The sequence below is a fragment of the Acomys russatus genome, chromosome 25 (genome assembly GCF_903995435.1).
Source record: "Acomys russatus chromosome 25, mAcoRus1.1, whole genome shotgun sequence".
Taxonomy (NCBI): Eukaryota; Metazoa; Chordata; class Mammalia; order Rodentia; family Muridae; genus Acomys; species Acomys russatus.
This window is the reverse complement of record NC_067161.1, coordinates 46,461,638-46,477,198: the sequence shown is the minus strand read 5'-3', so window position 1 is coordinate 46,477,198 and position 15,561 is coordinate 46,461,638. Positions and strand designations below refer to the sequence as shown.

Sequence of the window (15,561 nt, the reverse complement as noted above, 5' to 3'; positions counted from 1 at the left end):
CCCTGCTTTAGATCTTCCAGAAAAAAAAGAAAGAGACAGAGACAGAGAGACAGAGAGAGACAGACAGAAAGACAGCGAGCGAGAGAGAGACAGATACAGAGACAGAAGAGAGAGACAGAAGAGAGAGAAAGGTTAATGAAATTACTTTTAATAAGGTAAAGATTTTGCTTAAACCAATGCAAGTAAAATATTGCCATTCCAACATGTAGTTGTTATGCATCCTTGTGTTAGCTTTCTGTTACAGTGACAAAATATGTATGATTAAAAACCTAAAAGAGAGAAATGTTCAGGGATGGCAGTATATGCGAATGGTAAAGCACTTGCCTAGTTTGTGTGAGGCCCTGGGCTCCATCCCGGCATAGGAACAAAATAAGCTTAAAATTAGGAAATACGTGTTCAGCTCAGAATTTCAGAGGTTTCCACCCATGGTTTCTTGGCCTACATTGCTTTCACCTTTTCTCCTGCTTTGTTTTTACTTATCATTAGCATCCAAAATAATCTGTTGTTTCATTATGGAATTTGCACACAACAGAGTCTCACTCTATAGCCCAAGCTGGCCTTGACCTCACAATCCTACTGCCTCAGTTTCCTGGTTGCTGGGATTAAAGATATACACACATCGGTTCTCAGCAGCCTCATTGGTCTGGGGCTGTCGTAAAGCAGTGCATCATGGGAGAGAAAAAGGCTCATGGCATCCCGGAAACAAAGAGACAGAGAGGACTAGGCCATTAGCCAGGTCCAGGGTCACACCTTAGAGGACCTAGCTTCTTACCACTGGGCCGTACTTCTTAAAGCTTCTGCCATTTTCCAACAGTTCCATCAGTAACAACCAACCATTTTAGAACATGAGTCTTCAGAAGATACTTAATGCCCAAACCATAACCATTATTGAGATATTTTGCTTTCAAACCTGGTGAATATTCTACACACAAATCCCCAACCCCCCAGATATTAATCTTCCTTCCAAAGTGTTTGTATTTAGATTTTTTTTATTCTTGTTAAAGCAGTTCACTTACCCGTCCAAATTGTTTCAAACATCTCTCTATTAGTTTTCTAACCTAAATTCTAGTTTCTGCCCTTAAGTTTTTAAATCGTACAATTAAATACAGTTGAAAGTTCAGGCTCTGAACCAGGCAAGTGGGATTTGACTTATAATCTCAGCTGTCTAAACACTGAGGTGGGAGGATGGCTTGGGTTCAGGAAGTCAAGGACAACCTGGGATTTGGAGAGAAGTCTCTTGAAAAACACCAGTCCCTCCATCACACTAACCGCATCGCAAGTTCTCAGTCTCCCCCACGACTAGTGCCTACCTTGTTGGCCTGGAAAATCCTGACTCTGAATCCGTGCCTCTATGGAAAGTATGTTCTGGAAGCAGTTCTGAACAAACCCATTGCAGAACAAGAGCAGAAACGAAGAGGGACTAGTTAACAGGCCCTGGATCAAGACATACCTGGGTTGGGGGCGGGGGTGGTTCTGGCATGTTATCTAACTCTTTGAAGCCTTTGTTTCCTTACCCAAAAAATGACTATCCTAACATCATCCCCAAAGTGACAGTTGAGCAGTCAGACTTAGCTGACGGTTGTGCCGTTTGCTGCACAGGCTGCTGTTGTCAAACACTGTACACCAACTTTCCTAAAATGACAGAAATGTCGAGTTGTAGAGCCTGGAAATCTGAAATGCTGATCTAAGCAGAACCAGGCTGCCTCCAAATCCTCTGGGCAGGCCTTGTCTCTGCAGCTTCCAGTTTCTGGTACCCTCTGGCATTCCTCAGGGACCCATAGACTGAGTCTCGGCCTCCAGCTGCACAGTCAGCACAAAGCTGTCTTCCCTGTGTGCATCTCTCTTTCTCCTTGCAAAGGCACCAGTCCTGGTGGACTAGGGCCCACACTAGTAAACCCACTTTTAATTGAGTACACCTACAAAGACCCTGCTAACTTTTTAAGTTTAATTTTATTGAAAAACAAACTATGCTAGAGGATAAGTATATCTTTTGATGGACACAATTCATAATAATCTTAATTATCAGTTTTCCCAATATAGGAAACACGCATGCTGTGGCTATGTGGGTGTGCCTCATAGAAACTGTCCATAGGAAGAAAAACTTTCAGCCACTGTGAACTGCCCAACTGGGCCAGATCTAGTCAACTTTCTCTGTATTCTTTCTCATGATGCCCTCCATGACAAAAGGGAAGAGTAAGTGCCTCACAGGCTTCCATCTTAACAGCTCAACTCAAGCTAGTATGTAGACTCTCTCCATCCCCCCTCTCAAAGAACAGCGTTTTGCTTGGCTTCACTCTGCTGTTTTGTTTTGTTTTGTGGGCTGAGCTCATTGCAAATGATCAAAGCTTTCTCTCTCTCCTCTCTTCTCTTCTCTTCTCTTCTCTTCTCCTCTCCTCTCCTCTCCTCTCCTCTTCTCTCTCTCTCTCTCTCTCTCTCTCTCTCTCTCTCTCTCTCTCTCTCTCTCTCTCTCTCTCTCTCTCTCTCTCTCTCTGTTGTGTGATGCAGCAGATTCAGATTCATCAAAAGCGAGCACAGCCTGGGATGTGTGCCGGTGAGGCGCAGAGCAATATGTGGTACACATCCTGGAAGCCTTTGATGAATGCTTTTAAAGTGTAGGCTTGGATTTCAGCCTAAAGAACAAACTGAGTATAATTGAATAGGAGATGATAAAAAAAAAAAAAAAAAAAAAAAAAACCATTTTAAAGGATTCTATCTAATGAGGAAGGTTGATTGCCTTGCTTCCTTCCCTAGGAGAACTAATAAGTAGGTAATGAATGACATTTCTGTGATAAAATTTTGCTTTTATTGTTCTCCTTTGTAAAGATGTTTTTGTCCCCTCAAATGCTGAACTTTCAGGTAGCAGGCATGTTCTTGTCTTCATTAGAAAATCTCATCTGTGCTGAATTTCTTTGTTTGCCTTTGAAAAGGCCCCTCACTGCCACTCTGGTTGCCAATTTAGCACTGTTGTGTTTTGCTGCACAGTCCAAAGTAATTAGGTTAATTAGTCATTTCCATTTAGCTTATTAGAAGGCTAGAAATCCCTTTCCCCCATTTGTGAGATTAAATGTTGCAATTGTGTTCACCAAAGAGCTTCAAGGATGTGGTTTCAAACCTAGTCCTGGCAGCTGGGAGCTCTGGTCATGTTGTAATTTGCTCTGTTTTGTGGAGAAGGGATAAGGGCGATTGGACAGTGAAGGGTTAATGATGCTGCTGCCTAGGAAGGTGGGGCATCCAGGCAGTAGAAAAGAGTGAGCTCCTCAACTCTGAGAGGAATTATGGCATCCAGGGCCCCAGCCCTACCCAGCTTTCCTGCCAACCCTGCCTGTGCCTGTGCCTGAGGAAGTTCTTGCCCACGAGGGCTCGCAATCTTGTGGGCATTAGAGGCAAGTAATATAGCAGTCGGCATCCAATAGCTATCAAGCCCCCCTGGGAAGAACTCTCCACAGCTTTGTGTCTGTGCTACAACTTAAGCTATGGCACATGGCCACATGACCTCATTTCTCATATGAACAAACCAAAGCCCAAGTAAACATCAAATCCAGTGGGCTGTGCGTGATGTTTCTGGGACTGAACTGTCTCCCTGCACCCTGTCCACCTTGCTCACAGCACCCAATACCACTTGTCATGAAAGGAGGTGTTTCTTATACCATGGTGGGATTGATAACCCCTGGAGTCCAGGTGAAAGGATGTGTGTTCATGCGCACAGAGGAGCACAGGCACACCAGGCCTGTATCTGTGGCCTTATGCCGCCTTCCTTTGTCTCTGTTCCCACCAAGAATTCTCTGCTGCCACCATGTTTCTCATGGTCCCAGCTCACCCTCAAGGTTTTGGCTCATTTTTATTCTTCCCACAGAATGCTTTTCCCATCCTCTCTGCCTTGGGCATACCTAACAGAATCCTACATGCCTTCCAAGACGTCCGTCACCTCCCTTCTCCTTAAAACTGAAAGCTTGCTTGAAGGCACATGTCTAGTTTTTTTCACTGTTGTATCCTGATGTTCTTGGGATGTAGTAGAAATGTAATAAATATTGAAACAATATATGAGTTAATGAATGGATTGATTGATTAATTAATTAATTAATTAATAGGCAGATTGATGGACTCAAATAATAATAATTTTTGGGCTTCTTAACATTCATTGCATTTATAAGGGTGCTTTAGTCCCTCAGTCTACTGTGGGAAAAAACAAATATAAAGGCAGAGTGGAAGGAAGTCTGCAACTCACTAATATAAATATCATGAGGGAGTTGTGTCAAATCCCCACTGAAGTCATTTGCTTTTTGTCCCTTCAGTGAAATACCTAGTAGTACAACGTCAGTGGCAATGTTAATTTGGCTGATGATGGTACAGGGCTCAGTCCATCATGGTGGGAAGGTGGGAGGGACACCTCAACTTGTACCCTGGTAGACCAGGAAGCAGAGTGAGAGAAATGTGGCCAGGGATAACATGCCCACAAATACTCACTCCCAGCAACCTTCTTCTAGCTAGCCCTTACCTCAAGTTCCCAAAATAATGACACAAGCTGGGGATTAAGTATTCAAAACAAAAGTTATATTTAAACCATAACACACACCCAAAATTTTAATATCAAGACTGATACCGTAGACATACTAAGACGGTATAATAATGCTTACTACTCTTTGCTCACCCTAAAGTGGAATGTCTATATCACATCCCTTAACTCAAGGGTCAGGAATCTTTGCAGAAGAGATGGAAAGACCTTAAAAGCCAGAGGAGATTTAAGGCTGTGGTGGTGCACACCTTTAATCCCAGCACTCTGGGAAACAGAGGCAGGTGGATCTCTGTGAGTTCAAGGCCAGCCTGGTATACAAAGCAAGTCCAGTATAGCCAGGGCTATTACACACAGAAACTCTATCTTCAAAAAAAAACAAAAAACAGAAGAAAAAGAAAAGCCTATAGGAGATGGTGGGTAGCTGCAAATAGTGTTTTCTGAACACAACGGGGCAGTCATGTGTGTGAACTCACAGTGGCTATAGCAGCATGTGCAAGACCCATGTCGACTCAAGCAGACAAAACCCCAGCACAGAGGGAAGGAGGCAGGAGTGAGTTGCATAACAGAGGATTTATTTGCCTTTGATAGCTGCTGGCTGAAGAAGATTAAATTGTCTTTAGGGAGATAACCTCTGGTATGTCAACCACACTCCAGGACAGCCACCATACCCTCAAGTATAGGGGAAATGCAATGTGGTCTCAATTTGGGGTCAGGGGAAGAAAACGAGAAAGAGATAAAACAAAGTTGGGTGACAGGAGGTCAGGGGCGGGGGGGATCTGGAAGGAGTTGGGAGAAGAGGATAAATAAGATCAAAATACTTTATACTCTGAGAATGAGGTTTTCTGGAAAATCAAATGGGAGCTTCCAGGTAGAGCAAAAATGGCTTGAGATCCAGGCATGAAGACTGGGTCAGGGTGATAGGAGCTATGAGTGGGCCAGGGTAAGGGCTCCTTTCAAGGGCAGAGGTCACATGGTACGGGTTCCCTCCAGCTTCAGAGCAAGAAGTGCCCTGCCTTACTTCCTAGCCTTCCCAACTAGAGCGAGGAAGTAGGGATAAAACATCAGGAATCAAACATCTAGAAATTGAGCTCTTGTTTATTGGCAATTTAAGCTCTATGGATAGCTATCAGTGTGCTACAAAAAGGTGCGCAGACATCATGCTCTAGATTAGAGGACGTGCTGAAGTGCTTGCTGACCTTGAACTGACTTTGCAGAGCCTTAACACATAATAAGCGTGGCCAGCACAAGAAAGGGAGGGAGAAGAGAAGAGAACCTTTAACTGAATTAGTAGAGTCAGGCACACACCCACGGCTAAAGCAGGAAAGCTCAAATGGGACGGGATGGAGCCAGACACGTTGGAGAGAGGCATTAAAAATGGAGACTGGTAGTCCTCACACTCTGTGTTTGAAGTTGATCCTTACAGACCAGGCTGTCCATGGAAATGCATTCTAGGGGCGTTTGAGAGATACACGGGCAGAGTATGGTGGTCCAGTGAATGTGAGAGTGCAAGGAAGAGCCTCTGAGTTAGGTGTTGGTGCTCTGTGGCCAGAAAACATACAGCACCCACGTTGTAACAATGTGCTGCTGGGTGTGACCCAATCACATTTCATTTGTAAGGTCTGCATGGCCCTGGTGAGAAGTGTGTTAAGGATGAGCTTAGTCTTATCCTTAGTCTTTCTTGACTCTCTCTCAAGGAAGAGCCAAGACTCTAGACCAGACTATAAATGAGAGTGGTTTGTGTATTGAATGCCAGCCACTCGCCTTCCAGCCCTCTACCTCTAAGGCAGTGCAAACCACAACTTTCTAGAGAAAGTGCATTTTAGAACAAGATTCTCTGATGTTCCCTAGGCACTTTCATCAATGGAGGAATTCTGCAATCTGGATCGAGACATTGAAGGATCTGCCAAGAGCTGGAAAAAGTTTGTGGAGTCAGAGTGTCCCGAGAAGGAGAAGTTTCCCCAGGAGTGGAAGAACAAGACATCCCTACAGCGCCTCTGCATGATGAGGGTCATGAGGCCTGACAGGATGACCTACGCCATGCGGTAAGGGGTAGGGCACAGGCTCTGGGAAGGCATGGATACAGCCCACTCTCAGGATAAGCAGCGTGGCAGAGCTGAGCTTCAAGGCCATGTTCATATAGTAATGGGCACCTTTGTACCAAGACTAAAACCCATGATACCAGTTGCCTTGGGTATGCCATCTGTTGTCTTAAAGTCTTAATAGAGAGTTTTGGAGGAAATACTCATCGATACCAGCACTGAAATTGATGCCAGTCACCTATAATATGAAGAGAGATGGAGGGATCCAGAAAGCATATGCAAGTTCTATTTTTAGCATCACAGAAACAGAGAAAGTGAGGTGGTTATAATTGTAGGTTGATAAATGAATGGCAGAGAATTGTAAGGATATTTGACTTCTATCTTTGACTTCTAACTTGTGAGAGGATAGCAAGACTGAATATCTGAAGAGAATGGAGAAGGGGTCAAATGACCCTTTCACAGGGGTCACATATCAGATATTCTGCATACCAGATATTTACATCATGATCCACAATGTAGCAAAATTACAGTTATGAAGCAGCAACACAAATAGTTTGTGGTTGAGGGTCACCCAACATGAGGAACTGTATTAAAGGGCCGAAGCATTAGGAAGGCTGAGAACCTCTGCCCCAGAGCAAGCCAAAGTCAGCTAGTCAGAATCAGTGAGGTCTGGGTGCCACTGAGAGACTCTGTCTCAATATATAAGGTAGAGAGCAATTGAAGATGTTCAGTGTCAACCTTGGCCCTTCACAAGCACATGCACACATATGCTTGTGCACTCATATATACCTGTGTACCCACCTGTATGTGAACATGCATACATGTACCCATACCTGACATATGTGAAAGAAAGAACAGATCTGTGGAAAATGAGAAAGATGGGAGAATAGAGGTGTAGTTCAGTTGGTAGAATGCTTTCCTAGCATGCATACGCTCCACAGTTAGATGCCCAACACCACAAAAGCTGGGCATGGTGGCACAGCCTATTATCCCAGCCCTCAGGTGGTAGAGGCAGGAGGATCATCAGAAGTTTAAAGCCATCTACCGCTTCATAGTAATTTTGAGGCCAGCCAGGAATACATGAGACATTATCTCAAAAGAGAGGAAGGATAGGAGAGGTGGGGAGCAGATGACAAAGGGACGAAAGGAAGAGAGAAGTCTGTCCAGGGAAACTCAATCCCAATATTACACTTGTAGTAGAGCCAGCCATCACCATTGGATATTACCCACCCTCAGATGTAGAGTCAGAGGCACATGGTTCCAGACTAAAGTTCTAGTGCCTTAAAAACAGCCAAATAAGAATTGGGAAAGGCAGGAAAGGGTATGATTAGAAGACAAAGGCCATGGAGTCCACAGAGGCAGAGAGCATCTTAGCAGTGGACTGGGAAATATCTGAAAAGACTCACTCATGCAGTGAGAATATTCTAATACTGGACTGTCAAGAAGATTACACAACTTGGTAAATTTATTTTTAAAAAAATCAATTGGTAATAGACTTACATGAGTGAGTCATGTGCTATTTATTATACCTTAAAACATTATCTTTTAGGTAATGGAGTGATAAGACATAGAATTTACACTTGATAGGAAAGAAGTGAGAAGAAGGCGGTATTGATGGGAAATTTTCATGGGGCCCCAAAACTGAAATTCCTCCATTTGCCCCGACACTCATTCAGGCAAAGGTTTGTTGAGATAAAGATATGGTACTGATAACTGCAAGGATTTTAAGATTTTGGTCTGAAAATGAGATGTTCAGACATATAAAAAAAATTCCCAAGCAATGGCATGGATTGAAGGATGTCCATGAATTGGGTAGAGAAAGGGATAATGGATGAAAATCAATTGGCCTGAGGTCTGTCCACATGACTGTTTATGTCACCCAGGTTGAAGGGACAGTTCATGGGCCAAGAACCTAAGTGTTGAGCAAATGGGAAAGTTGACCACGTGGGATGATGGCTAGTGTTGCCGTGCACTGCAAGTGGTGATGAAGCCAGGGGAAACGAGTCCCAGTAAAGCCACACAAGTGGAAGGGTGGTGACTTGAAGGCAACCATTAGACAGCGAGTATGATGTGGTGACTACACTGAGGTTCATCTGGTGCAAGAGAACAAGGCCAGCTGAGAGGAATGTAGCCGGGAAGCATGGACAGCTCCCATGGAGGAGAAGCTATGTCTTGGCGAACAGTGGAAGGGCCCATGAAAGTCAGGAGTTTGTCCAGACATCTAACAGCTGGAAGGATTTGTTTAACACAAAAATGGGACATGTTGGAAAAGGCCACTTGAGGTGGGGTGGAAGAAAACCCAGGGAAGAATAGAATATGAAAGAAGAGAGTCCTGTGGGCTTGGTGGCATATCACAAGGCAATGGAGTAGGGCAGCTCGGCTGCCCATAACCATTCAAGGATGTTGGGCCTTATCCTCCTGAAGGATGAGGTGGTGAGAAAGGACCCCAGGTCTACAGAGGGAGGCAGCAATGGTGTGGGTACAGAGTGGTCAAGATCCCGGATGTAAGATGTGTGGCTTGGAAGTGGCAGCACAGGCAGTAAAAGTTGGCAAGTTATGAGCTTGGAGCCAGTCCTAACTCTGTCAGCGCCATGAGCTTACATGTGCCTTTTCATTCCTAGGAGCCTCCGTTTCTCAAATGTTATTATTTTTGGACTGATCCACATGCTTGTCTTCTCCTACAGAGATTTTGTTGAGGAGAAGTTAGGAAGCAAATATGTAATGGGACGAGCACTCGATTTTGTAGCCTCATTTGAAGAGTCAGGACCAGCCACTCCCATGTTTTTCATCCTATCTCCAGGGGTGGACCCACTGAAGGACGTGGAAAATCAAGGTGAGGAAAGCTTGGTTTGAAGCCAAGGTCACACTAGTCCTGTGTCCTTTCATCCTTTGGATCTATTGCTTTCTCTTTTCTACATTCAAGGTTCACCGTGTAAAATTCTACCTCTGCAGGCAAGACAGAAGCCAGGGTTATTGACAGAGCAAAGCCAGAGCATCGTGTAAAAGAGAAAAGATTGAATTTCTTCTTAGCCATTCTGTTTAGACCAGTGATTCAAGTTAAATTGACGCTTTTATATAATATGAATAAGGCAGTCAATCATGTCCTTTGGTGTGAGCTACATTGTCTACGGACCAGCTATTGAAAAGATGGAGTTGTCTTGGAACCCTTGTCAAAGTTAAGTTTATCCAGGGCAGGAAAGATGGGTCAGTGTTAACAGTGCTTGCTGCTTTTGCAGAGGACCTGAGTGCAGATCCCAGCACCCATGTCAGGCGGCTCTACAAGCACCACATCCTCACAGATACAGACAAATAAATAAAAGCAATGTATATTTACATTTTTAATTAAATTGATCATAAGTATAAGAGCTTGTTTGGGGACTATTAATTCTGTTCTGTTGGTCTATGTATTTATGTATGCCATCAGCAATACTAACACTGGAGCTTTATGATAAAATTTTAAGTTGAAATGAGTTCTCCAACATTTTAAGATTATTTCAGCTCCCTGGAGTCTCCTATATTTCCATACAATTTTTTAAATTAGGTTGTTAAGTTCTGCAAAAATGAAAAAAAAAGAAAGCGCGGTCAGCTTTCAATAGGGATTTCTGTGATTACCATGTAGGTAAACGGACATGCAGGTCGCATATCCACCCTGACAATATGAAGTGCTTTAATACATGAACATGGGTTATCTTTCTCTGTAGTTTTTAAATTTAGTTGCTTTTGACAGTGTTGAATAGTTTGCACTTATGTTCATCCTATTGTATGTAAAATTATTTTCTTAATTTTAGTTTCATTGCTAGTAAAATTTTTCTATATGAACATCTATTAGAAAAGTTTCTAAACTTGTCTTTTGGTTCTAGTGTTCTTATGACTGAGATGCTTAAGATTTTCTAGATACTGGATTCCATACACATGCACACACACACACACACATACACACACATACAAATATACACATATATATATATATACACATGCACACACACACGACACACACACATACATAGTTATACACATATACACATGCACAAACATACATACACACACATACACACATACCTACATGCATACATACATAAATATGTATGGTGCTCTAGTGGCTAGGATTCAATGCTTTCACCCTGACAGCCCAGGTTCAATTCCTGGTCAGGGAACAAACATAGAAATGTCTTATAGGAATAATGCAAAAGAAAAATTATTGAATCTACTCCTCAACTTAATGCGTTAGTTGTTAATCACAAATAAGGTTATTTTGTTACATTGTTACAGAATTCAAATTTAAGGTTATCTTTGATATACACACAAACATATATGTGCCAGATATTAGTCTATTTTTATCACAGAAATTTACATTGTAAGTTTAACAGATATGATTCTATAGGTTATATAAATATGAGTAAATAGGTGGCCTTCAAAAACCTCAGAGACCTAAAGAAAATTATATTGAAATATATTTTTATTACTTTAAAGATTCTTTGACAATAAGACATGTTAACTCCTGGCAACACCCAGCCTATCTCAAAGAAGATGATGAGCATCAAAGAACCTCCTCTTGGAGAACTTGAACTTGGGTCCTCCAGCTTGCGTGACAGGCATTTAATTAACTAAGCCATCTCCCTAGTCCTGAAGCAATACTTGACAAATTTTAGATACCTCTTCTTGACTTCCCTCTATATAAGCTCAGGGTTCCATTTTTCAACTATGAAGCTGTGATTTTTATTTATTTTTTTTTTTTTTACATAATCAAGGCCAAGTGTATGGTCGTTTTCCTCTGCTATTATCATGAATTCTACATTTCCCCAGCCTACTGCATTCACATTCAGACTTGAAAATAATAAATAGCTCTATCCCAGTTAGTAGAAAGAGCCCTCTCCGAGACTAACAAGTGCATGCACATGGTGTTGGGGAGTGGGCATATGGGCCACTGGAGTATGTGGAGGCTTCGCCCCCTAAGCCAGCTCACTGACCCACTTAGTTAGTTAGGGTCTTTATTCCTGTGTTGGAATACCATGGCCAAAAGCAGGGAATAGGTCTTTTTGGCTTACTCTTCCATACCACAGTTAATCATCGAAGGCAGCCAGGGCAGGAACCTGAGAGCAGGAACTGAAGCAGAGCCTATGGGAGAGTGCTGCTTACTGGCTTGTTCCACATGCCTTGCTCCCTTTGTTTTCCTATCTCATCCAGAACCACCTGCCCAAGGGTGACACCACACCCTGTGTGATGGGCTCACCCAAACCCATCATCAATCAAGAAAATGTACCACAGGCTTCTCCATGGGCCAATCTGATGGTGGCATTTTCTCAATTGGGGGCCTGTCTTTCAAGATAACTCTAGCCCATGTTGAGTTAACATCAAAACTAGCCTGCACATCCACATTCTCTACCTTGTGGTTCAATGTCATGATCTCTAGCTATCCTCAGAAGAATTTTCTTAGACAGAGTTCAAACCCATGTGCAATTCCACTTTGTTTCATATATAAATGAAGATTTTCTTTGAAAGCTTCCAGTTTTTCCCGGAGTTACAAATTCCCTTCAAAAAATGTCATTTATAATTATCACTAACTTTTTACCCATTCTATGTCCTGAAAGACATTCTTTTTTATTCTAGAAGGTGTCCTTACTAGAGTTATTAACATCCTACTACAACACAAATGAATTCTGTTTTATGAAGCTGATATCCCTGTTTTTATGTTCTTGACATTCTACCTTAATATTACATATTATGTATTTAATCCAGCTTATTTCCTATCTTCTATCTTCATTTTGCTGGGACACATCATCAGAAAGGAATCCTAAGATGTAACATATCTGCACCCTTGTTTGATCTCAGATTTGTTGGATAGTTTTTCTGGGCACAAAATGATTTCTATTTAGAACTTTTGTTGTAGAAGCCAGTTTTGTTTGTGAGTGAGCGTATGTCATTTCCTTTGTAGGCGACCCATCTTTATCCCCTAGGAACTCTGAGATCACCTGCTCTGTGCTCTATCTCATGAGCTTTGTTTACCTGTGGGTGCTTTACACCCATCTGTTCAGCTCCCAGCATGTCTGTTCAAGGAAGGATCATACATTACATCAGCTTCTATTACTTTCAGTAAATGCCATCCTTAGATAGGGTCATCCTAAGCAGTCTTTCCCCTGTCCCATCAAACTGTTTCCAGTTTTGTTTGGATTCTGCTGAACAGCCATAGTCTCTCTCTAGACTACCATGATTACCTCCCGACCCCTCTCTTCCCACCTCCCCTAAAATCCTTTGACATTCTGTGACCAGAGTTCGCTTGCTAAATCTCAAATCCTGAAATATCATTCTGCTCCTTAAAACTTTCTCATGGAGGCCAGTGGTGGTAGCACATACCTTTAATCCCAGCACTCGGGAGGCAGAGGCAGGTGTATATGAGGCCAGCCTGATCTACAAAGTGAGTTCTAGGATAGCCAGGGCTACCCAGAGAAACCCTGTCTTGAAAAACAAAAACAACAACAACATAAAGCTTTTTCATGGACTCCCCCCAGCATAAAAGTTAAGTCAAGCATCCTTCCCATAATCTATATAACCTGGAGGGCCTGGCCTTTCTGTCCTACCTAGTATCTTACCTATCTCCAGCCTCTCTCTCTTTTTTAGATCCTTGGCCATTTTGGCAGGGGGCATTCCAGAAAACAACTCCTTGCACCTGAAATATTCTCAACAGCACACAGTACTTGCTCATCTTGCAAAGATCAGCCTATCCTGACCTCATCGCCGCATGACCATTTGTTTCCACATTATGTATTCTCTCAACGCTCCTATATATTTGTGTCACAGCACTTGATACAATTCTAATTTAATCATTCTCTCAGTGCTGGGGTTTATGTTGGCCCTGCCCGTTTGTAACTAAGGTCCTTGGGGGTTAGAAGAAGCCATGTCATCTTGGTCCCTATCTTACACTGTGACTACCACAGAAAATGTACTCAGTAATATTCGTTAAATAAATTAGTGAGTGGATATCCTAAGACCCTCATCATAACTACAGTATCCCCGACTTCCACATGTTTATGGAGCTCTGTGCTCCTTTTATCCACCAGGGCTTTGTTGGTTTCGCATGAATAACTCTAGCTTCCTCATTTTCATTCACCATTCTCCCTTTGAAAGGTTTCATATACTCTATTTATGAGCAATTTTGTTCTTAGCCAATTGACCTCCAACTATCCCAGCATGTTATTTGAAGCTTCCCGTCATCTCAGGCAGCCGGGGCCCCTCCTTGATCTACACTGTTTATCTGTCTTCGCATTGCCTTGGCCCTGCCCTTGCTTTCATCTTAATGCATACTTCTTGAAGCATATTGCTGTTCATAAACAGGAGATCACTTAGGCACCTGGGCCCCTCTCTCTGACTTCTTGATGGTTTGATTTATATCCTAATTCTCCCGTTTAGACATAGAATCTGGGAGAATACATATTTCCCGTTTCTTGGATCTAACTAGTTTGTCTGATGAGCTCCAGTTCTCATTTAGAATCCACAGAGATGGCCCAAGCAGTTTCCCCAATCACCCGTAGTCCCGGCATATTAAGCACTGTCTCCTTGCTTCATTTTGAAGTCTGTGTATCAGATAGTTCATCCTATCTTTCAGCTTGGCCTCTTAAAACATCAGCAACCCCTCACATCCTTAGGCAGCTGGGTTATAACTCTTAACTCATTCACTGGTTTCCTCCTTTGCTTTACTCTGACAGTTAGTATCTGGGTAGGTTTTTTTTTTTTTAAGGCCCTGAAAGTCAGCCTGAAGATTTGTTTTCTTGTCTCCGTCCACTCCTCTGCCAACAGGCATGTGCCCTCACACTCACAGAGCTATGAGTCTGCTCAGCAGCCAGAGCTTCGCTCCGATCCTCAGCGAAGAGTCTGTGATGTGCTCCACTCAGACTCCTCCAGGATGTTCCCATCCTGAACACTGTGGAGGAGGAAGGGGAGGAAAGAGTAGGAAGAGAAGGGGAGGGAGGGGAGGGGGGACAGGAAAAGGATGAAGGGCTAATAGGACAGAGAGCAGGATGGGGACAAGGACCAGGGGGAGGAGAGAATTGTATCCACACTTCTTGGCCTCTGATTGAACATGAACTCTCTCATCCTCTCCGCACCTCTACTTGTGTGCTCTCATACTCTGACTAGTCCGTCAACGGCCCTTTAATTTTACCTGTCCTCTCTCTCTTCTCGCCACTTTCTTTGCACATTTATTTTTCTCTCCTTCCTTTGTTTTCTATCACCCAACATGCCTTTCTAGCCCCTCGGGTAACTGTGGGGATAAAATGAAATCTCTGATGTGAAAAGACTTTGAAAAGTTAAAAGCAAAGCAGCAGGTTCTGTACGATAATGACGGCGACACAGCTTCTGTTCTCCGACGCCGCGCAGTGTGCGCCTTCCTTAGCATCCTGACACATCCTTCAAAGCCAGCTTCATCTTCTTCCTCACACAGGCCTCTCCTCTCGTCTTTCACACATCTGTAGCACGATCTTGCTCGGTTCCTTATCTCCTTTGTCCAACTACTTGGCTTTGAGAAAAATGAGTTTGGCTGCTTCAATTTTGTGATCAGAAAGCAGCTGTCTATCTCACCTTTGGCTTCTTCTATAATAGGTAAGTTCAAAGATGAGGTTTTCATCCAGTGTCTTTGTAGCCAAATTATCAATATGTTGCTTAGGTCTCTCTTCTGTGCTCCTAGCCCCCATTCTTTTTCCTTTGAGAGCCAGAGAAATATGTGGATTAGATTGGTGAAGACTGGTCTCCAGAGGGCAGTGTGAGAACTGATGGGTTTTTGATGGCAAAAGAATCATGTGTTTATGTGCCAGGGAGGAAGGTGAAGAGGAAGAAAAGTTGAAGCTACAGTAAGATAGTATCTAGAGAACAGACTGATGGGCAAAAGGAGGACACCCCTTCTGTTAAAGGGGGAAATGCACAGAGGAACATACCATGGCAACCAGTTGAAGGAGTTCCTGCCAGAGGGGGCATAGGAGATAGGAGAGAGTGAAGCAATTTGCTGACAACAGAAAGGAG

The 15,561-nt window shown here is 43.0% G+C and overlaps 1 protein-coding gene across 1 annotated transcript in view; it reads left to right on the top strand.

The window, feature by feature from the left end:
* The window catches only part of Dnah9 (dynein axonemal heavy chain 9), a 328,265-nt gene that overhangs the window by 288,552 nt on the left and 24,152 nt on the right, over positions 1-15,561 (top strand). The window contains 2 exon segments of the mRNA XM_051167603.1: positions 6,362-6,555; positions 9,237-9,385. Of these exon segments, the coding sequence (XP_051023560.1) occupies positions 6,362-6,555; positions 9,237-9,385 (343 nt within the window).